General features: G+C 41.5%; 1 protein-coding gene across 1 annotated transcript in view; it reads right to left on the reverse strand.

Moving 5' to 3' along the window:
• The window catches only part of FGD6 (FYVE, RhoGEF and PH domain containing 6), a gene marked incomplete at its 5' end in the record, with an annotated part of 91,078 nt that overhangs the window by 16,406 nt on the left and 49,939 nt on the right, over positions 1 to 24,733 (reverse strand). The window contains 9 exons of the mRNA XM_065421358.1: positions 178 to 280; positions 1,249 to 1,395; positions 2,646 to 2,748; positions 11,288 to 11,367; positions 12,523 to 12,606; positions 13,971 to 14,039; positions 16,579 to 16,650; positions 16,752 to 16,810; positions 19,903 to 19,953. Coding sequence (XP_065277430.1) covers positions 178 to 280; positions 1,249 to 1,395; positions 2,646 to 2,748; positions 11,288 to 11,367; positions 12,523 to 12,606; positions 13,971 to 14,039; positions 16,579 to 16,650; positions 16,752 to 16,810; positions 19,903 to 19,953 — 768 coding nt within the window. The remainder of the gene's footprint in view (positions 1 to 177; positions 281 to 1,248; positions 1,396 to 2,645; positions 2,749 to 11,287; positions 11,368 to 12,522; positions 12,607 to 13,970; positions 14,040 to 16,578; positions 16,651 to 16,751; positions 16,811 to 19,902; positions 19,954 to 24,733) is intronic.

Here is a 24,733-nt window from a genome sequence, read left to right on the forward strand (position 1 = left end):
AACACTGCATATGATATTGTATTTCCTAACCATATAGTTACTAGTACTTCCCGATCTCACAGGGGTGCTGGGAGGATAAATGCAGTAAAGATTGTGAGGTGCTCTGATACTGTGGAAATGGGGGCTATATAATTACGAGACAGAGAGAGATCGATTAAAAAAAAGTTTTCCCTCTACCTTGTTTCTGTAGTTCTTTGAAGCAATGATCACACACTCTTGCTGGTTGGTTTTTCATATAGTCTAAGCCATGTTTATTTGTGGAACATGCTTGGCACACAATCTGAAAACATGTAAAATGTTATTATATAGCATGCACAACCACACGCACACCAATCCCTTAAAAACTTATATCTGAGTTTCACTAAACCCATGCTGTTGAGCCCCAAACAAGTAACAATTTTACAACCTGAGGGTTTGGAGGGACATGCATGCTAATTCCCAGGGATGTTCCACACAAAATACTCTTTCCAGAACTGATTTTATGTGACTGACAATATTTGATAGTTATATCGTTTTCTGATTTTGTACAGAATATTTTGAACAATAAATAAATAATCTGAGAATGGGGGGTGAGACTACTGGATTAGTGAGAAATATCAAATTTATGGACTAGCAAAGTGTAAATTAGCAAATTGTTATTGTATTGTCAAATCTCATCTACAAGTTTATTAAGAAACATGCTCAGTTTTTTTAAACTTGTATTTTTAGATGATCACAATATCTATCTAGTTATATTATCCTCTTGTCTGTGTTATGGAGAAATTGATGTGTTTCAACTACACTGAATACTGAATTCCCATTTGACTAAAAAGTAAGATGTGAAATGTGACTAGGTTAAGACAGCAATAAAATATACAATAGTTTTTTTTCTAGTTTCATGGGTATGCATTGTTTGGAAGTCTCGCAAAATGGGTTCAACCTTAACTCACAGCCAGTGAAAAAGATACTTTGAATATTTAAGTTAATTTTCTTGGTATGCATTGTGCTACTGAAGGAGTGAAGGACATGCGTCATTTTTTTCTCCTGAAATGTAAAATATGACAAGAAGCACTGGATAGGTTTAACTAGAGAATTGAACTAATAACAAGGATATTTAGAGTAGGAAATAATGTTATTTTCACCTAAGGTATAATGTTCTCTCAACACAGCAATATTGCTAATGTGTTTTAATGCAATCAAATTCCCCCATACGGAAACAAAAATCTTGAATGACTCTTGCAAAAGAAGGAAGTTACAAGATCACCCAACCTTTCCACATGCCCTGCAGTGATGTCTTCTCCAGGTCAATGTGAATTCACTAGTACAGATCATACACATAGTGGCTCTAGTATCAGGAACCCAGATGGGAGCCTTTGATCCGAGAGGACTATCTTCATCCTCTTTCTCTGGATCTGCCTGAGAAAATGGAGGTGGAACTCCATTAAATTACAAGCAGTAATGTATTTTTCACCACTGAATTATCAAGGTTAAATACAAGAATTCTGTTTCCTAAGGATTCTCCATTCACGTAACTGGTCAGTGTCTTAAATACAGCTTCTCTGCTGGTTCACCAGCAACATTATCACAATTGAGCTCTAAAAGAAGATGCTGAAATTATTTCATTGAATCATACAGGTGCTAATAAATCTCTATTTCAGTGCTGCCAATTCAGATATTTCAGGGGAGGGAGGTCCAGCAAATCCTGGCGTTTCTCTCCCTCCCCAACAGGGATCCCATTCTGGTCCCTGTTCACGTTCCCCTCCGCCTGCCATAGGGACCTTGGTTCCCCCCTGGCCAGGGAGTCTCCCCCCTCTCTCACCCACACAGGGCATGAGCTGGTGCCACCAGGAATCGAGTTTTAGATGGACTCCACTGCACTCCACCATACAGAAGCAGACTCCCTCCCTGTGTACCAGGTCGCAATATTATTTGGTTCGGCCTCCTCTCCAGCTGTACCGAGGGGTGCCCAGGTCAGATTTCAGTGGGGTTTAGACCACACAGCTGCAGCAACGCTCCGGACTGCTCCAGCAGCAGCCGTATTGATTTAGTACAGGACTACTTCTTAAGTGATCAGATCATGCCCCACCCCCCAGCTCCATTGCCTAGGTCACCTGGAGCAAGTGCAAAAACCTTGGGGGGATGGGAGTGTTTGCCCCCCCCACTGGCACCACTACTCTACTTGTTTAGTACCAAGATATTCCAGTTTGTTTACATCCATTATCTCAGGGGTTCTCAAACTGGGGGTCAGGACCCCTCAGGGGGTCGCGAGGTTATTACATGGGGGGTCACAAGCTGTCAGCCTCCACCCCAAACCCCGCTTTGCCTCCAGCATTTATAATGGTGTTAAATATATTAAAAAGTGTTTTTAATTTATAAGGGGGGGGTCGCACTCAGAGACTTGCTATGTGAAAGGGGTCACCAGTAAAAAAGTTTGAGAGCCACTGCATTATCTTAGCTAGCGTTACTCTATTTTAAGGACTAGAATGGATGGATATCTAACCCTTTTTCTCCTGTTCTTAGGATTACTGAGAACCGACATCTGAATTTTTTTAATGAAACTATGAAAGATAATACTTGCCACTTTTCTAAAGTGCTGTGCTGAGTTTTAATACGTAGTAGAAAATATATTCATGCCCAAAGAAATCAAAGAGAATGGTGTGGTATACCTCTTCAAGACTTTTACTCGGGTTAAATGTGATTCTCTTCTTTGTATAGTCTTCAATTGATCTGGAGATGGCTTCTAACCATTCATCTCTTTCTGTAGCAGAACTGTTGGTGTCAAAGACATTGAAGTACGGTTAACATTAAAAATGTCTAAAAACTAACTCTGGCTATGGCATGGTTTTTGCCAGGCACACATCATGTTATTTCTTTTTTGTTTTTAATGACTATTAGTTTAGATTATATTAGGTTGATGTGGGAGTGTTGATTATAGTTAGAGCATTAAAGAGAAGTAGATTTAGAGCATGGATTTGGAGGCAACTGAAGTTGTGCGGTATATAGGATCAGGCAGGACAATTCCAGATGTAAGGGGCAACAGAGAAGAAAACTTGGAGGCCCTCATGCACGGGGGATAAAAAGAGGACCAAATCGGAATTAGTAGAATGCTGGTCTAATCTGTGAAAAAGAAGAGACAAGATATAGGCAGGAGCAGAGCTATGGCACTTTGACTATCCTTCCCATTGGGAAGAAGAATATTTTGCCAAATCCAAATATTTACTTATGTTGGTTTTTTATCCTGTGAGAAAAAGCCAATATGCATTAGTTCTGGAATATTCATGTCTCCAGCCAACTTCTATGGCTCAAAGATTCTGACTAAAACTTTCAAAATTTGGTTGCCTTTAATTACCCTGCTAAATCTATATTTAAGCAACTAAATTATAAGTGACCCAATTTTCAGAGTTGCTGGCTGAGCATCCATAGTGCACATTGACTTCAGTGGGACTACTAACATGAGTGCACAATCCAGTCCCTAATCCTGCAAACATTCAGCATTTATTCATTTTAGCAGTCCCACTGAAATCAATTATGTGCTACAGGTTTTCAGGGCCATAATGTTCTCATTATTAACTTACAAAAACTAAATTCTGGAGTTCTGTACAGACCAGAGTGCTGCCTAGACTTTCACACAGCCATTAGATCAAACTAGCAATAAGACTTGCAAGATATCTATTTACATCTATATCTCCCCTAGGAAATGGGCAAAGTTTTGCTATGTTAAGTTTGTAAAACTTTAACTTTTCCTTTAGAGTCTTTTCAAACTTCAGTTCTGTTGTGTGTACTGAACATATTGAATATGGCTGTCAGTAAAAATAGCAGAAGGGAAGCCTGTCTCTCTAAAGTCTGGTAAGAATTTTATTTGATCTGTTTTGTAACACACAGAGTATGAGCACACTGGAAACATATTAATTTGCCAAATGAGACGCAAAAGCCATGAGAATGAGATATAAGAAGATGAATGATACTGAAAAATGAGACATTCAGTCTGTATGTAGGTGACTGATTCACTACACATCCATTGTACATACTGATGGAAATTGCATGAGTCATTGAAAAAAATCCATACAACTTTTCCCCCTGGCTCACATACCCTGTTCATCTTATAACAGATATAATGACTTTGGCATTGGGCATTTCCTGAGGATTAATTACAGCTGGAAATCTTCAACTGCACCTTGGGACATCTTCCCACAACTGGTCATTAATCCCTAGTAAATGCCTTGTGCTTCTATCATTATTGTTTAAATCACGATTCTTTCCTAGATAGCTTCAACAAGCTAGACCAGCACTGATTTATTTTATTTTTAAAAAGAAGAGAATTGAATGCTCCGAAAGAATCAAAAGTGACAGCACTAGAAAATGAAGTTTTATAGAAACACAGAAACAGCATTTCTAGTATCAATATGCCTTAATTCAGAGATGGTTGGGCCACTTCTAAGGCCTGGTCTACACTAGGCTTTTATGTCGAATTTAGCGCCGTTACATCGAATTAACCCTGCACCCGTCCACACCACGAAGCTATTTAGTTCGACATAGAGCTCTCTTAAATTCGACTTCTGTACTCCTCCAAAACGAGAGGAGTAGCGCTAAATTCGAAATGGCCATATCGAATTAGGCTAGGTGTGGATGGAAATCGACGGTAATAGCTCCGGGAGCTATCCCACAGTGCACCACTCTGTTGACGCTCTGGACAGCAGTCCGAGCTCGGATGCTCTGATCAGCCACACAGGAAAAGCCCCGGGAAAATTTGAATTCCTTTTCCTGTCTGGGCAGTTTGAATCTCATTCCCTGTTTGGACAGCGTGGCGAGCTCAGCAGCAGTGGCAACGATGCAGAGCTCTCCAGCAGAGATGGCCGTGCAATCTAATAGAAGGAGGGCCCCAGCATGGACTGATCGGGAAGTCTTGGATCTCATCGCTGTGTGGGGCGATGAGTCCGTGCTTTCAGAGCTGCGCTCCAAAAGACGGAATGCAAAGATCTACGAGAAGATCTCTAAAGCCATGGCAGAGAGAGGATACAGCCGGGATGCAACGCAGTGCCGCGTGAAAATCAAGGAGCTGAGACAAGGCTACCAAAAAACCAAAGAGGCAAACGGACGCTCCGGATCCCAGCCCCACACATCCCGTTTCTACGAGGCACTGCATTCCATCCTAGGTGCGGCCGCCACCACTACCCCACCACTGACCGTGGACTCTGAGGATGGGATATTGTCCGCGGCAGGTTCCTCGTCGGACATGTTAGCGGACGGGGAAGATGAAGAAGGAGATGAGGAGGACGAGGCAGTCGACAGCGCTGGCACCGCTGATTTCCCCGACAGCCAGGAGCTCTTCATCACCCTTACCGAGATCCCCTACCAACCGTCCCCATCCCTTACCCCGGACACCGAATCAGGGGAAGGATCAAGCAGTAAGTGCTTCAAATATCTAAACATTTATTTTTACAAGAACTGAAATATTTATAATATTAACAATGGCTTTTTCCTAAAGTGCTTAAACATGTAAACAATTATCTGCAAAAAAAGTGGAATATTTACAATAGTAACAAAGGGTTTTTCATGATTTGTCTGCCTTAGGCTCTTCACAATTTAGTCCCAAGTATTTAAAAATTTTTTTACAATGTCCGGTAAGTCATGATTATGCTGCCCAAGACGCTCCACTCTTTAGTCCCAGTGCACCTACGCGAAAATCTGGTCAATATGGCCGGGGATAGAGGCGAAATCCTCATAGGAGGACTCCTCGTATGTCTCATGAAGGTACATTTCCAGCCTGTTCATCAGGTTCCTGGGTAGGGCGATCTTATTGGGCCCTCCGTGGTAGGACACGTTACCGCGCCACGACACCATCAGGTACTCTGGTATCATTGCCCTGCAGAGCATGGCGGCAAACGGCCCTGGTTTCTGAAGGCTTTCTCGAAGCATCCTTTCCCTCTGGGACTCCAAGATCCTCAGCAGGGTGATGTCGCTCATGACGCCCTGCTTTGAATTAGGGAGGGGAATGTTAGTATTGGGACTGCTTTACAGCCACACGGTGGAGGGAGAGGGGCAGCATACAGGGATCTTTCCCTGGGACAGCCGCGAGGGGGTGGGACAGGGGCATAGTTCATGCTGTCCTGATTGCTGGCAGCAGAGACTGGCATTGCTTTCAATGTGAAAGGAGACCAGTGCTACTAGTACAGTGTTAAGCAGCCAGAAGTCTACGGCTTACCATGATTGCACGCTACAGAAGTTCAGGTGTCCTGCCACGCTTCTCAGATAACTGCAAGACCACTGCAAGACCCCAGGCACTGAAGGCGAGGGCCGAAAATTCGACCTTGTCCTGAGTGCGCATGTGAGAGGTGCAGTGCATGGTCTTGTTCACAGAGAAAGACTAGGTTCTTTGTACACAACTTCATTTATCTGTCTCAGGAATTCACTCCCTTTTTCTCATTCCCACAGACACATCTGCGACTGTCTCCCAACCCAGCCTGGCATCACACTCCCAGAGGCTAGCGCAGATTAGGAGGAGGAAGAAGAAGACGCGTGAGGACATGTTCTATGAACTAATGGACTGCTCACGAGCCCAGGCAGCCCAGCAGACACAGTGGAGGGAGAACTTGTCAGAAATGCACCGAGCAGTCATGGAACGGGAGGAGAGGTGGCATCAGGAAGACCAGCAGGCTACTCAAACCCTGCTTGGACTAATGAGGGAGCAAACGGACACGCTCCGGCGCCTTGTGGATGTTCTGCAAGACCGGAGGCAGGAGGACAGAGCCCCGCTGCAGTCTAACTCTAACCGCCCTCCCCCGCCACAAAGTCCCACACCCCCCTCACCCAAAGTCCAAAGAAGGAGGGGCGGCAAGGGCCGTTAAAACTTTCAGTCAACCCCTGCAGACTGCTGTAGCACTAGAAGGCTCTCGTTCCCCAAAGTTTGAAAAGTCCTTTCCTACCCATCTCACACAAGCCCCCGTCCAAGTTCCCCCCCCCCCCTTTTCATGTGCGGTTCATAATAAAATATTTGTTTCTGTTAAGTACTGTTTCCAAGATTTTCTTTTAGAGGAGATTCTGTCTGAAGGGGGGGAAGGGGTTTGGTAATTGGCGGGGGAGGGCAGTTAGAGATCTTATGCCGCGGTCCTTATCCTGGATCACAGAGCCACGCAGCAGGGGGTCTGTAACCCTCCGCCCCCTGCCAGAAAGTCACTTGGCCGACACATACACGCAGTCCCGGCCAGGACTGCTGGCAGGCTCCGTTGAAACAACCAATCCACCACTGCGGAGACTGTCATTCCCGGAGTTTAGAAGCATCATTTGCATCAGAACACTAAACCCTCCCCCCGCCACAGTCTGCGTCCCCGGTTTAAAACATTCCCGCGAAAACAGTAATAAAGACAACGTTGTTCATTAACAAAACGGAACAGATTTTATTTGTTGGGAAGGTGGTGAAGGGGGTATGTAACTTGGAAGGATAGTCAACAGTAACTGGGTAAAGAAACGGGGGCAGGTTCAGCATCTGTGTCCACAAACTAAACAGTCACTGGATACCCTGCTCAGTCAGGAACCTAGCTTTCAAAGCCTCCCTGATGCACAGTGCGTCCCGCTGGGATCTTCTAATTGCCCGGCTGTCTGGCTGGGCGTAATCAGCAGCCAGGCTATTTGCCTCAACCTCCCACCCCGCCATAAAGGTCTCCCCCTTGCTCTCACACAGATTGTGGAGCACACAGCAAGCAGCTATCACAATGGGGATATTGGTTTCGCTGAGATCACAGCGAGTGAGTAAGCTTCTCCATCTCCCCTTGAGACGGCCAAAGGCACACTCCACCACCATTCTGCACTTGCTCAAACGGTAGTTGAAAAGTTCTTTTTCTGAGTCCAGGGCGCCAGTATAGGGCTTCATGAGCCAGGGCATTAGCGGGTATGCAGGGTCCCCGAGGATCACTGTAGGCATCTCCACATCCCCAAGACTTATTTTGTGCTCCGGGAAGTAAAGACCTTCCTGCAGCCGTCTAAACAGACCAGAGTTCCTGAACACGCGAGCGTCATGAACCTTGCCCGGCCATCCGACGTTGATGTTTGTAAAACGTCCCCTGTGGTCCACCAGTGCTTGCAGCACCATTGAAAAGTAGCCCTTTCTGTTAATGTACTGGCTGGCCTGGTGGTCCGGTCCCAGGATAGGGATGTGAGTCCCATCTATAGCCCCACCGCAGTTTGGGAATCCCATCGCGGCAAAGCCATCTATGATGAGCTCCACGTTTCCCAGGGTCACTACCTTTGACAGCAGTACCTTCACGATTGCCTTGGCTACTTGCATGACAACAACCCCCACGGTAGACTTGCCCACACCAAAGTGGTTCGCGACTGACCGGTAGCTGTCTGGCGTTGCAAGCTTCCAGAGGGCTATGGCCACTCGCTTCTGGACAGTCAGGGTTGCTCGCATCCGGGTGTCCTTGCGCTTCAGGGCAGGGGACAGCAACTCACAAAGTTCGAGGAAAGTCCCCTTCCGCATGCGAAAGTTTCGCAGCCACTGGGATTCATCCCAGACCTGCAGCACTATGCGGTCCCACCAGTCCGTGCTTGTTTCCAGGGCCCAGAATCGCCGTTCCACAATATCCACAAGACCCATTGCCACCGTGATGTCCTGGGTGCAGGGTCTCGTGGTTTCTGAGAGCTCTGAGCTACTCTCCGACTTCAGGCCCTCACGGTGGTGCCGTAGCCTCCTCTCCTGATTTCTCTGCATCTGCCTCTGGTAAAGGTGGATGAGAAGCTGCGAGGCGTTGAGAACGGCCACAACTGCAGCGATGGTCGCAGCGGGATCCATGCTCGCACTGCTGTGGCGTCCGCGCTGTCACTGATCAGAAAAGTGCGCGAACTGATTTCCCGCCGGCGCTTTCAGGGAGGGAGGGAGGGAGGGCGGGAGTGACGGACGGATGACGACAGGTACCCAAAAGCACCCTCGACACATTTTTTTACCCAGAAGGCATTTGGGGCTCGACCCAGAATTCCAATGGGCAGCGGGGACTGCGGGAACTGTGGGATAGCTGCCCACAGTGCACCGCTTCCAATGTCAACGCTTGCCCCGTTAGTGTGGACTCACAAAGTCTCACAAAGTCGAATTACTGTCCTTAGTGTGGACACACACGTTCGACTTTGTAATATCGATTCCACATATTCGATTTAAGTCAAATCGAACTACTCTCGTAGTGTAGACATACCCTTAGTGTTAAATTTCTAAGGACCTAACAAGCATTGACCTCAATTGCTGCTGTCCTAAAAGTTTGCCACAATTAGCACCTATTACAGCAGTAGCATGTTTGTTTAGGGTTTTTTTTTTTTTTTTTTTTTTTTTTTTTTTTTTTTTTTACTGCTAACACCTCTCTGCTAGGGAACAGTTTGATTCCACCAAATTTTGTGCATATAAAAGTATTTCACCAAGTTTGATAGAAAAAATTTCCGGGCACAAAAGTTAGAAGAAATAAATACTATGCATTCAGCCTTTGGAAATTATAATCTATATTTTTTTTGGAAAAAAAATCACAACCCCTTAGCCAAAGCTACAGTCTATATATGCAGAGGAATCTCTCAGTTATTTCCTCTCATTTACAATTAAAGTATCATTCCCTTGCATCATTCTGAATTGTTAATTTCCCCTGAACAGTGAAACCAAACAAACCTATAATCTCAAATGTTAAGATTCAATTATATGTATGTAGGTATGTTCATTTGGCACCCCAATAATTGTAAGGATAATTCAGTGTCATTTCCATAAAGCATCATATTAGCCAGAGCAGAGATGGTATAGTCCTATCCTGCATTAGTGTCAAGGCTCTTCCTACATATTTGTGAAGTGCTCAGTCATTGTGGCACCTAAGCACCAAAGGTCTGAATCTGCACCGACTGCAGCATTCAATGGGAAAATTGTCACTGACTTCAACAGGTGCAGAATCAAGTCCTATGCTGTGTGCAATGCATCCTTCGCCCAATATGCAAAATGTCTGCATTAGAGATAAATGTAAATACATACAACACTTCTTTTCAATCCCCAGTTATAAATAACTGCTATTACTCAGGCACAACTGTGCTACTTCCTTTGGCTGCTTGGACAATGTTAACTCGGGCGCCTCTCTGTTTGAAACACAGTTTTCTGCAGACATCCTGAAGTCAATAGATGCAAGGTCACAGAGCGTGACAAAGCCCACACTACTGCTGTTTTGCAAAAAGAAGAGGGAATGTATCTTTGCTCATTGACATCAGTATTGTCACAGCGGACAGAATGTACAACACTCATGGCTCAAATTCTCTAAACAGCTAGAATAGGAGAATCAAGCCTTTGGAAAAGACAGCTTCACAAAGGCAGATACGAGCTTTTCTACAATAATTTAGTGGCAGTGAATACTCTGAATGCTACCTGAGAGGATTTAGTTTGCTGGTAACTGCTACATATTTTCCTAACGCCATTGATTTGATTCATATATGTGGGAGCCAAAATGTGAAAGAAGATTTGGCTAAAGTCCACATTGTATCTGTTTTTTATGATTCAATAATTTAATGCCACCTCTACTTTGCAGCTTCAAAATACAATCTGTTTCCTGTTCTAATGACATCTGTGCTACAGCTAGAAGACCCTCTCCCTCAAACTTATATCAAAAGCCGCGTTATCACATCAGTATTTTATTGCTGGATTTCATGTCATCCCTTAGCAGTAACTTTGGAAGAGAAGCAGAAACAGAAAAAAAGTCCAGAATTTCAAAGCCTAAAATAAAACCACTTAAGTGAACATTTTTAGACTTATGTTTTTTTTTAAAAGGAGCAGCATTTTTTCTCCTCAAAAGGTAGCAAGAAATAATTCTCACAGGGTATTGGGTGACTTGAATAAAACTCATACTTTCCGTCTTTTCAGTCTGGTGAACAGTTAAACAAATGTAATGGTGTGAGCAAAATTCTGATACAAATGGTAGTCATTGCCCAGACAGTTCAAAGACTAACTTCCTTTGGTACAGAATCTGAACTTGGGGGAAGTTTTCCCTAGAAATCAAGGTGAACTGCACAGCAGTGGCATTACATGAACTTAAAAACTCATTAGCTATGACTCTGTGATCATCTTAAATAACACAACTTAAATAACATGAGGAGAGGGAACTGAAACTAGTTTGTCTTCATTCGAGGAACCCTCTACAAATTCTCCATGCTTCTAGAGTTACTATTGTAGATGAGAGCAACCTTCATTGCACAAATACAAAACAATGAGTGTAAACTTAGACAATATGCAGCTTCATAGTTTATGTATTGTATCTGAAAAATGTGTGCTATTTAATATACATTATTTGCTTAGGATATTTACCTTGCTGAGAGTATGAAGGATCGCTCTACGCTTTCTATGTTCAACTCATTTTGATAAGCTTCCTGGGTTGGTTTTCTAACCTACAGTGGACATAGAAAACAACTCTTAATTGAAAATGAATCAATGACTTCAAGGAGATACCTGTAACAACAGGTGAACTAAAGCAATAGACTTTTCTCTTGCAGAAAGAGTAAAAACTGGACAGGAAATAGCACAACAGTAGGAGCTCACACACCAGCCCATCACTTCTGAAATCCCGAGTTTCAAGTGTAACTGAGTTTATAGGTCGAGTGTTTATGTAGCCACCCCAGGATATTTGCTGACATCACAAAACACAGAATGCAGTCTTGTAAATAGTCTCTCATGCTGTCTCCTGTGAATCTGGGCCTCCAGCTGAACTTGGCCCTTTTTTCTGGCAGCATCATGGATAAGACACTTAACTCCTGAACAGGAGCAGAAGGCGGTTTGTCCTACTGTACCAGTGTCCCCTAACAGCTGTGTCTGCCTATGTCGGTGTATGTAATAGAAGTTTCTTGATACAGCTCAGGATATTCCAGCTCGGAGATGGCCGGACAACACTTTTTAGAGGGGTTATAGGAAAGGTACAATTACAAAAAGAGGGGGGTCAACTTTGGGGACTTTTCATGAAGACCTGAGATTGTACCCCTCCTAACTCCTGTATTTTTCCCTAGGATTGGCAGTCTTTGGAGAAACCCAGCTGTGGAGGATTTGGCCCACCAGAAAGTTGTCAGGCAATCAGAGACGTGTGTGTTTTTTGAGGGTGGGCAAAAAATCGGAATGGCCATGAGGCAGGGGAGGGGCAGCCATACATACATAAGTAAGCAGCCTTTGTTTCAGGGAAGCCTAATAGTGGACCCAAGGCAGTTAATATTAAGGTGCAATAGTAGAATTGCCTGAGGAAGCCTTCCCAGGCCAGCCAACAATAATCAGATATTTAGGCAGTTCTCTCTCTCTGTTTCTCCCCTTTGATTGCATTACAATTCTCCTCCTCTTCTTCCAACTGGCCCCCAACAATGAATGCATTTTTAAAAGGATAGTTATTAATGGCCCAAAGGTCCATACACCATGCAACAAAGGCTATGCTTCTATCACGGCTCTTAATATAAGCAACTTATAATATTTCTTTCCAACAATAAATATACTTGTCTGTGGAAAAATAACATGCAGGAGTTCAGATACGTTTTGACAAAAAATTGCCAGAGAAGAGATCTCACCTTCATTCCAGCCAATGAAAGCATGTTGTTGAGTTTATACATGCCAGACTGTACTGGAGTTGTATATAACAGAGCATCATTAAACTGCAATACAAAACACACACTTTCAAATGGCTAAAGGATTAAATAATAAAAAGATAGTTTCAACTATAGTGTATTGAAAATGTATGAAATTTGTATAGAATTGATACACATGCATTGAAGGTAGAAATTTAGAGTCTAGAAATGTGTCCTCTACATGCTATTACTTTAGTTTGGATTCTGAGAAGAGAGTTCTATTTACTTGTAACAAATGTTCATGTATACAATGTAGGTAAGAATATAGGTCTATTAACATTTTTGTTATGTAAACATTTTTTGTCACATTCTCTGCACAAAGACTTTTTAAAAGCTGAAAGAAAATTGCCAAAATAAAAAAGCTATTTATCAATGAAAAGTACATTATTTATGGGCAAACTGGGAGTACTGATGTCAGGGAATAAATAGGCCATTGAAACCCATAAGGAACAGTTTCTTGCAAATAAAAGTTATATTACACACACACAAAACTGCATTCAGAGGACATTAGTAAAGTTGCAAAGTCAAGCACTCACAAGTTAGGAAAGGCCAGAATTAAGGTTTCCTATGCCCTAGGGTAGTATATGTATCTCTAGTTATTCATATCATAAACGAATGCTGAACAAATATAAAAAATGAAGAGCACATAGTGGTACTTCATATGGCATTCTGGACTGAAGCTTGGCTCTGGACTGCATTTTGTCAGAGTTAATGCTCAAGACTTCACTAAATTTGAGGAGCTACTATATTACTTGTATTACACTAGCACCAGCTAAGATGGTGCCCCATTGTGCCAGATACCGCACAAACATATAGTAAGAGTCAGATCCTGCCTCAAAGAGTTTATGTCTAAATAGACAAGACAGACAAAGGATGGGCAGGGAAGTAGACACAGAGAGATTGTGTGACTTATCCAAGGTCACAGAGCAGGTCAGCAGCAAGGCCAGGAATAGAACATGGGACCCTTGACTCCCCAACCCAGTGCCCAATCCAAAGATATATGATAAACTTTTTAAAAATGTGACAAGTAATGCTCTGGACACCAGATTTTGGATTTTCAAATCTATTAGAATTCAAAGGACTAGGATAGTAGTCTCAGCTTTTCAAAACCTCAGATTCTTTTCTCAAAAAGTTCTTAAAAACAGTGACTGAATTTTGGTCAAGCAGAAAGAATTTTATAACTGGGATTTTTTGTTTATCTTTTAGTGTACACAAATCATCTTGCTAAACCACACTGAACACGCAAAACAGTGATACAAACTGCATATAAAATGCTAAATTTTTTAACAGTCAGCTGAAGTTGCCAGTTATTTATATTTGTGGTGTAAATGTTTCTACCACTATTCAATTACTCTGGCATTAGGCACATAGAAATGTACATGGCATCTTACCAGAAAAAACATTCGCGGCTGCATGACCTTCCTGGAAAGCTTCATCAACGTTCCTTCTTTGAGAAAGACCTGGCAAGTTAAAGAAGATAAACAAATATTGCAAAACTTAGCTGGTGAGGGCACAAAAACTGCATGAATAAGCTTCTTTCTTTAAAATTCTTATTCATTTAGTGCCATAGATGTGTTTGAAATTTCATAAAAGACACGAAGTAAAACACATCAAGCACCAATGATCATGAAGAAAGATTTCCTGTTCTGGAATATAAAACTTGTAGGTTAGCATTTTTGATAAACCTGTTATAAAAATGTACTCCTGCATAATTATCCCTAGGTATCCTGATAAATACAATAAATATAAATGAATTAATAAAAAAGGAACTTATTGGAATTAGAAGGTCTGCTTAGCATAATATAAAACCAATACTTGGACATTGGAAGAAGGTCCCATCTACAGTAAATAAATGGGCCTCAATATCAACTGACCTAGCTTCTTATGAGAAGTTGATCCTTAACTGCAGATAACATGCAACATCCAAAAGATGTGGACTCCATGTTTAAATCATATAAAATTGCTAACCTATCACATATGGAGCTGCTCATACCTTTTCCAGAGGCTGAGCAACAGTGCTCCCACAATTGCAGCTTATGGACACAATTCTGCAAACATCAGAACAAGTAACTTCACTCATGTGAGTAGTTTCACAGAGATCAGTAAAAAGAACGAGGAGTACTTGTGGCACCTTAGAGACTAACAAATTTATTTGGGCATAAGCTTTTGTGGGCTAAAACCCACTTCATCGGATGCATACAGTGGAAAATACAGTAGGAAGATATATACACACAGAGAATATGCAAAAATGGGTGTGGGACTGCTCATGGCAAGGTGATTGAGAGAATAAAGATGGGTCCTTACATCTGTATCTCACTTGTTTAGTATTGTACAAGTCACATTATGAATCAATTAAAATCTTGAATAAGAAAAAACCCTAAGCGATTCCATGGTAATTACCAAGCTTCTGCTATTAAAATGTAATCGGGACAAAGGGCTCGATCCTGCACTCGAGAGGAGCTGATCATCCTCAACTACCAATGAAATCCACAGGGATTGTGTACTTGCACTGGAGGACGGAGTTTGCTCTAACTTATTTTTAAGTCTTTCCTCTGACTTCTCATGTTCCAACTGAAGTCGCAACAATGTGGTGGCAAAGCTTGCCGTATAGCTGCGAACAAAATACACAGAATGATAGAATCGGAGGACTGGAAGGGACCTCGAGAGGTCTTCTAGTCCAGTCCCCAGCACTCAAAGCAGGGCTAAGTATTATCTAGACCATCCCTGAGAGGTGTTTGTCCAACCTGCTCTTAAAAATCTCCAATGATGGAGATTCCACAACCTCCCTAGGCAATTTATTCCAGTGCTTAACCACCCTGACAATTAGGAAGTTTTTCTTAATGTCCAACATAAACCTCCCTTGCTGCAATTTAAACACATTGCTTCTTGTCCTATCCTCAGTGGTTAAGTAGAACAATTTATCACCCTCCTCTTTATAACAACTTGAAAACTGTTACCATGTTCCCCCCCCCCCCCCCCCCGCCAGTCTTCTCTTCTCCAGACTAAATAAATCCAATTTTTTCCATCTTCCCTCCTAGGTCATGTCTTCTAGACCTTTAATCATTTTTGTTGCTCTTCTCTGGACTTTCTCCAATTTGTCCACATCTTTCCTGAAATGGGGGAGGAGCGGGGACGTGGCACGCTCAGGGGAGGAGGAGGAGAAGATGCAGGGCAGGGGCGGGAACTTGGGGGAAGGAGGTGGAATTGGGGTGGGAAAAGGCGGTGCGGGGACTTTGGGGAAGGGGTGGAATGAGGGTTGGGTGAGGGCGGTACAGGGGCTGGAAGAGGGGGGCGGGGGCAGGGCCAGGGTCGAGCACCCACTGAGCAGAGGGTCAGCGCCTATGATTAGGCCCTGAGCATGCAGGCGAGACCACCAGCCAGACACCTGAGAAAGAATTCTCTACAGTAATTCAGAGCCCTCCCCATTTGGTGTCCCATCTCTGGCCTTTAGAGATATTTGCAGTTGCAGATTGGCTACATGCCATTGTAGCCAGTCTCATCATACCATCCCCTCTGTAAACTTATCAAGCTCAGTCTTGAAGCCAGTTAGGTTTTTTGCCCCCTGTTTCCCTTGGAAGGCTGTTCACTCCTCTGATGGTTAGAAACCTTAGTCTAATTTGAAGCCTAAACTTGTTGATGGCCAGTTTATATCCATTTGTTGTGTCCATATTAGCGCTTAACATACAACTCCTCTCCGTTCCTGGTATTTATCCCTCTGATGTGTTTAGAGACAGCAATCATATCTCCCTTCAGCCTTCTTTTGGTTAGACTAAACAAGCCAAACTCTGAGTCTCCTCTCATAAGGTAGGTTTTGCATTCCTCTGATCATCCCAGTAGCCTCTCTGCACCTGTTCCAGTTTGAATTCATCTTTCTTAAACATGGGAGATGAGAAATGCACACAGTTCTCACTGCTTTAACAGTAGTTATATATGCTTAGTATCACTTTAGTCTGCAGTTTCCTTGCTGCTATCTGCTGAATGCCCTTTTGCAGAACTTACCCTTCCTGGTTGAACAATCTCATGATGCCCATTTAAACTGTATTGAATCTGCATGAGCTTCTGAAAGTTATCCTACGGGGGGAAAAAAACCAAAAATATAATTGCCCTTCAATTTAATGAAAATGCATTAGACAGCTTTAACAGACATCAACTTCCACAATTAGGATACTTACTCCTTGTTTCATGATATCATTGGCATGGTTGGCTACTTCTATGACAACAGCCAGAGCACCTAAAGTGTGAAGGAACAGAATTTAGTTATACAGTCTAGCCAGTGGTTCAGTGTTCAAAAACATGTTGCCCAATTCAGCTGGTGCTAAGGGGTTCAAGAGAGTGACCCAAAGCCCACGGAAGTCAGTGGGAGTCTTTCCGTTGACTTCAGTGGTTTCTGGATTAGGTCTTAAAAGCTGAGTCCTTGCAAACCACCATCCATTGTGGCAGCGCTTTTGTGCCATAATAGCCACCAAATTTCTTAAAGCTAACTGAAATAATGACACTCATTTTGCCAACAAAATTAAGCTCACACCCAGCTTGCCTTACTCACACAACTAGTCCCTTTTACTTCAAGATGACCGCTTGTATAAGTGATTGTATAATGTGAGCAGGATTAAGTCCCAATGTAAACTCAGCAAAGGTACTCAGCCAATAACCATCTTTTTCCATTGCACACGTTTTCCTGAAATGTCGGTCACAGAATTCAGGGGATTTCCAGTGGAGCTATCATTGTATTTTCAATTTTCTTTGGGTTTATTGCTGACTAAGATTATTTTCAAGTTTCAAATCCCACACATTTCTTTTTAAGTGTCAAATGTTTTGTACCCAATGTGGTACTGAAAATGTAAAATCTCTAAAAGAGAAGAGTTACCCAAGATGGGAGGCAGTTTGGTATCTCTGTATTCAATAAAAAAAATAAATTAAAAAAAAAAAAAAAAAGCACAATGGAAAGAAGTGTTTCGAAATACTGCAGTAGGATGAAGGGAGCATGTGAATTACTGCACAGAGCAGCAGTATTTCATACAGAATTCAAATCTGCAATTCATTTAACTGGAGAAAATAGATAAACTCACTTTACTGAAAGTTAGCACAAACAACTATGTGGTGACAGACTCTCTCTAAGATACAGATCACCCTCTGAACCATTTGAATGCAATTAAGCATCCCAAATAATGGAACTTTCATAGGTTTAGAGACATCCAGCCAGGGCCGGCTCTAGGATTTTTGCCGCCCAAAGCAAAAACAATTTTGGCCACCCCCCCGTTTTTTAATTACCCCACCCCCGGCCCCACCTCAACTCCGCCCCTTCCCCAAATCCCCCTCCCTGCCTCAGGGAGGGAGGGGGAGCAGCGGCGCGCGAAACAGCTGTTTCGCGCGCCGGGGCCGCTCGGGATCTCCCCCTCCCTCCCAGGTTTGAGAGCCTGGGAGGGAGGGCGAGTAGCGGCGCGCGAGCAGCAGCGGAGGTGAGCTAGGGCGGCCGGGGCACATTTTTAGGGGCGGCATTCTGGCGCCGGCCATGCCGCCCCTAAAAATGTGCCGCCCCAAGCACCAGCTTGTTTTGCTGGTGCCTAGAGCCGGCCCTGCATCCAGCAATACTATCACTAGGCCACTAAAACCAAAACACTATTTTTTCTTTCTATCCTGGTATTTACACAGGTCTCATCAGTTAGCACTTGAATTCCTGGACATATACGTCTATAACTGTTCAATTCTTAGTGAGAAGGAAAATAGGTTAAAACATATAATGGCCAAACTTCAAAAGGTATAGAGGTGTTTAAGGCCTGATCTGGGAATTAAGTGAAAGCATGAACTAGGCGCTCCCGCTTAGACTGATGTAAGGAGCATTTTGGGGTATTGTTTTAAGTTTCTTTCACATAGGAAACAAATACAGCTTCCAAATAATCAAAAGGCATGGAAGTACTGAACATGCCCAATAAACATAATAATACAAAGATCAGGATTTCTTTAAACCTAGGGCCTCTCAGAGAGTCGGCTGCACGTGCTGAAGCTCAGCCACAGGAATTTTCTGTCCAAGGAAAGCTGGAATGAATTAGCTCCGAATAAGATACAGGTGGCTGAACATTTCTTAAAACCTCCTTCAGAGATCTGTTATTAAAACAAATCCATTCAAAAGTATTCATTCATTGACTTCAAGAAAAATTAAGACTGATGAATCCTACAGTAAATTGGCTGGGATTCATTGGGGAAGGTTTAAGGTCACATTATCTTTTATAGTATCGTGATTCCAAAACAAACATTAAGATTTTGAAAGTCTAATAACTATACTCAAGAGTAAATAATACATGAAGTAAACAGGTATAGGAAACGGTATGGAAACTGTTTTTGGAAAGAAGGCTCCTCTCACTTTCTAATGTTGCACTACCTATAAGGAGTAACGTATGTACAAAAAAGCACAGAGGTCCCTGAGGTGACCTGCAGATATAGTTTTGGGACACCTAGCCCATATAGATCTTTATTTACACAGTTAAAGGGACATAGCCAACTTTACTATTACATTTTGACTTGTTTTTTAACCTGTTGTCACAAGCAACACCTAGATTACTAAAAATGAAAGATTAGAGGATTTTTTTCATATCTAGATTTACAGTTTGTCGTCTTCATACATTTGACAGTTTTCATTGTTTCCCCTGTATAGCTACAGTTAAGTTTCCCTAGTTGTCTTGACACAGCAACAAAGGAGAGAAAAACATTTTAGAATACCAGGAAATGTGATTGCTGGAAGCACACAAGTTTGGGAGAGGAGACTCAAGAGCAGGTGCAAACCTGACACTACTTATAACTAATTTTTTTTAAATTGACTAGATTTCAAATGTCTGGTGTTGCATTAGTGGTAGTTTATCCATATCCATTATCAACACATGAAAATTATTGGCTCAGCTATCACTGAAAAAATGAAGATGTGAAACAATCTGTACCTACTTGCCGCCCCAAAACTGCTCCCCTTGTGTATTCAGAGTCATTATTTGCTTGCTTAAACCATAACAAATAGACCCTTTTTAGTTCTACTAGCACTGTGGAGCCAAACATGGTGATGATGCATGCTCAAGGAGGAACGAACTAGAGCTTGAATTTCAGTTCCTGAATTCATTTTACAGGGACAGCTGTTTTTATTTGTAAACTTTGAACATTCTTTTTTGGGGAAAAAACACGGAACCCTTCAACGTCACTTTTCATAACAACGTAAAACTGAATAAAAATATGTTTACTGGTTCACTACATTACATGCATCTAAAGTTAAAGTTTAGAAATATTCTCATTTTTCATCTTTAGCAAGCCTTCTCTTTATTTAATCTAAAGAAATACATTTACCTTGAGTATCCCTATAGTCTGCTGAGTCTTCTAAAAGATTCTTTAAATAATCTGCATAATAAAGAAAAAGTATTACAGAAATATGTTGGGAAAGAACCAGTGTTATAAAAAGGAATAAAAGCATAAAAAATTCCTGGAAAAAATGTACTTTTGGGTAGACATGTGCAATAAGTTACAGCCCCTAATGGATTAAAAAAAAAAACCAGCTGAAATATTACTAATACACTTGTTTTTGGAGTGTAACAGAAAATGTAATCTCAACAACAGCACAGCTACACAATATCTGTGCACCCCACAATATTTACATTGAATGTTTTAGATTTAAAAAAAAAAGCAATGATGAGCAGTGAAATAAGTAAAAAATGTGTTGCTCTATTTTACTCAGGAAGAGAGTTCACAGAAGCAGTGTCTTCAGGCAAATGATATAATTTGTATAGGTGTTATATTTCAGAACAAATCAACGAGCAGCAGTTATCCGTTAATTATTCAGTGTGACAACAGACACCTATACAAAGCTATACTACGTGCACTTATTTGTGTTCAATTTTATACAGGTCATGACAGATTTTGAAGATTACAAATGTTACTGTGCTTTGTGTTAGTACCTAACCTCATTGTAATAAATAATCAGTATTTGGCAAAAGAATGCTCTGATTGTTTTATTATGTGGAAGAATTTTTATTCCAATAAAGGAAAAATACAAATAAAATAAACTATCAAATTTTGATGTGAGTTAGTATGGTTGTGATCAATGATAAATCTAGTCTTTGCCCACTAGATGGCACATCTGATCCACAAAATTTTTCTTACTTTGAGGTTTTCGATCATTACTTACAAGACCACTAAAACTAACCTTAAATGCCACACAAATTGGGAAAACCAAACATATTCCCCTGGAGATTCCATTTCCTACAATATTTAATCAGAAAATATAATGTACCGCTAAAGGCACTGCATGTGTCATATTTGCAGCAGGCGTCTGTTTTATACATCCTAAAGTTCTAAAGTGGTTAATGTACAGAAGAGATGCAGAAACTTTCAGGAAAATATACAATCTTTTATATATAAATGATAATAAATATTGCTATATAATTATTTTTTTAAATTAGTGAACGTATCTGCATTCTGGCCTGAAAGTTTTGTGGAGGATCTAGTGAAGAGTAAGGCATAAAGGTCAGGTGAGAGTGGGGAGAAGGAGAGTAGTAGGTAGGTTCTACTGTAGAAGGAGGGAGAGAAAGAGAAAAGATTGATCCAGCTGGATCAGAGGAAGACCACCATTTTTTGCTGCACCTGACGTTCTGTCTGACCATTAGTGGGCACCAGCTAATGTTTTTTTTTTTTTAGTACTTGTCTCTTCCATGACAATGAACTCTCTCCCACAACAAAAACACAAGTTATTTTCTTCCTCCTTTATATATTCCAAGAGATTTTTGCGGTGATGGCTACACAAAATAGTTAACCAAGTCTTGTATTTTTAAACCAATTTGGTTAAACTGGTGAAAACCCCTATATGAACATTTTAAATTGATATCAGCCATTTTTAAACCAATTTATCTGAAGTTGATTCCTTACTGACGAGTTAAAAAGCCATTTTTACAATTGATTTAGCTTACGTCAGTAAGGAATCAACTTAAGATAAAATAATGTCATTTTTAAACCAATTTAAAATATCCACATAGTTGTTTAAACCAGTTTAACCAAACCGGTTTAAAAATGCACACACCTTCAGCTAAACTAGAGCAAGCTACTGCACAGACAAGGCCTAAGAATGGCTAGGTAGAAGCCCTAGGGGATAGCTGTCATTTATTTTTAAAAGTTGGTTGCATGTTTTATCCCCCTCTCCCAACCTTTGCATAGTGCTCATCTTCATAGACTGAGCTTGCCAGGGCAGGAACTGTGTTTTCCTATACATGTTGTGCATATTTTGTGCACTACTATAATCCAAAATAACAAATCAGAGTTGAAATACGGTGTGGGTTTCCATCAGCAGGGATTGAACTCGGGACCTCCTGAACTAAAAGCGTGAGTTTTTACTGAAGAGCCAGGCGCAGAGGTAACAAACTTGCATCCTCTGTGGACCGGGTTAGGGGACACACTGCACACTGACCATTGTGTTACGATGGCGTCCTAGGAAAACTATCCATTGCGAATGGCAACATAAATTTAAGACCCAAAAGTTATCTTAAATTCCCAGTGTAACAGGGACCCAAATAGGGAACTGACTATTTCTTGGCATATACATGCTTTATGGCATACTCTAAAGTTTTGTCCAAGATAAACAAATGAACAACATTTTATATGGCGCAATTCTTTTGACAGGTACATTTATTCACGGACAAAACTAGAATTAAAAGTGCCAGAGAACTAAAAGTGCCAGAGAGAACAGAGAGACTAAAGACAAGTTTCAGCATAATTTTATTTATTTGAAACTCTGCAGTCAAAAGGAGAGTGTGGCTCTTATGTTAGGACTCTATGGAATATCCAATTAAATTTGAAGCTGCTAAATGCTGAAATAATATTTATGTAATTTTGAACTTAACACTCCTTTGCACATCTGGCTAGTAGCCTCTGTTCGTGGCTAAAACCTATAGCTTCAAAGTAGATTTTGAACAGATGTTTCTAATCTCTCATTTTCCATGAATACACACTGGAAATTCTGTGCTTACAACAACCTTTCTGTAGTTAATGCCATCAAACTATTACAAAGAAGGGTTTTTATAGAAATGGATACCATTATATTTTGCTGAAACACTATAATTTAGTACAAACATACTTAACAAGATCAAACAACTATAAGAACAAAAGCCAATCAATGAGACTAAACCTCTTAGTTTAAAAAAATATATATATACTAGTGATCACTATTTAAACAAAAAAACGGAATAAGTCAAATTCAAGCATTATTTACAGAAGATATACAGTATACTTAGAACAAAATGTAGCAACCAGAGATGAACTATTTATTGTAAGTGGAATTTCTAAGAGGGGAAGGATGAGAGATATGGTCTAATTTTCTTCTTCCTTCCTATTGCCTGACTTGAGACAGACTAAAGGAAGCATAAATATAATCACTGAAATCTACTTTTTTAGCTGTCAACTTCCCAAGGCCCTAATATACAAACAGAAAAAATATATTTATTCTACGTTCCTCACATGATGTGGGTTTAAGTGAGCTAAGCAGCAGGTTTGTGCAGGAGACATTGGAGTCTGCAATGATGGCTATCCCTTGGTATGATGGACAACTGAGAGATGGACAATGAATACCTACAGATACAGCAGAAGGGATAGTACAATGACAACCCAGTAAAACACAGAAATGGAGGGTGAGGATGTGCAGTGAACTGAGACAGAATCAGCAAGGAAAGAGGAAGAGAGAAGGGAAAGGTTGAGAAAATGAATGAAGAGAGCATAAGGAGGAAGAGGGCTCATCCCAGAACAGCATGGAGCACATGAATATTGCACAGACTCCTTGAGTGATACAGGGATTTGGGAAGGGGGCAGCAGGGAAGAATTTCACTCCTTTAGTTTCTTACTAGACAGCAGTGGCTTCTAACTATCCTTCACAGTAACCCTTTTAATACTTGTTATGTAAGAATCAAAGAATTAGTGTGTGGAGAAGTGAAAGCCCATGTGAATAAATGGAGGAACCATATAATTTGACAGGAATACAGCTGAGATACTCCTCTCTTTTGCAGATTTATGAGCCCATCTGCCTCTGACATTGACAGCTCAGGAGTAACAGTATCAAGAGGCAGCAATAATCTTGTAAATTGCTGCCCTGCAAAGGTACATGGAAACAGGAAAGTGGAAATGTATAATAAAAACAAGACTAGCCAACTGACACAGAGCGCTTAGATAATGTCGAAAAGGAAAACCAGCTGTCGACACCAAGAGGCTCAGCAGCTGCATTTCACTGATTATTTTTTTCCCTCTCCTGCCACAATTTGCCCACTTTGTTTCCTGATGCATCTACAGAACAGGGAATTTTTCCACTGGCTTTGAATGCAGCAACTTTATCATTTAAAATTACCTGCATTGTTATTTCATTCATGCTGCCCTGCCCATTCTGATGCTGGGTCCAAGTACCTTCTGTGTGTTCTAAAGTCCCAGCAGTGCAGGATTTTCATGGAGACCACCCAGTATTAAGCAGAGGTGCTTTAAATTGACAGAGTAGACAGACCATCTAGCTACACATGGGGGAGGGGCAAATAATCTCATTTTATGGCCAAGGCAAATATAATGCAATGTGGATTGATATTGCAGGCTGAGCAATAGCAAGGGAAGTATAGCTCTCCCTTTGAAGTTATTTTACTGTTCCTTCCAAGAACTATTATTAAAAAATAACCAGCTCTTCATCCCTCCCATGGAACAGAGAAAAATTCTGTTTAGAAACCAAGACCCTGATCTTGCAATCTGATGCATGCTGGTAGCCACTTACCCCTGCACAGGATCAACAAGGCTCTACATGGGCACAAGATCTGCCTACACAGATCCAATTGCATGACTGGGGCCCTATGGTATCAGACAGGTAGAAGAGGATTTACAAGACCAGTGTTTTCTATGAACTCCCTCCCTCATCTCCTGCATTTAGAACCAACGATAATGAGGATTTTAAAGCCTTTGAGCAATGGGATCTCTGTCACAACTGCATTTATCAACAAGGTTCTTCCTCCTCCCTACCTTTTGCTTCCACCCCTTTTAAGTATGCCTTTGATCTCTTTTAGAAATTGAGACCCCACCACTGAATTTGGAATGAGTAGCAGTCCCCCTGCCATGTCTAAAGTTAGCATCCTTTTAAAATAAAATGATCAGATATCTTTTTATAAGCTTT

This window comes from Emys orbicularis, chromosome 1, assembly GCF_028017835.1.
Source record: "Emys orbicularis isolate rEmyOrb1 chromosome 1, rEmyOrb1.hap1, whole genome shotgun sequence".
NCBI classification, from domain to species: Eukaryota; Metazoa; Chordata; order Testudines; family Emydidae; genus Emys; species Emys orbicularis.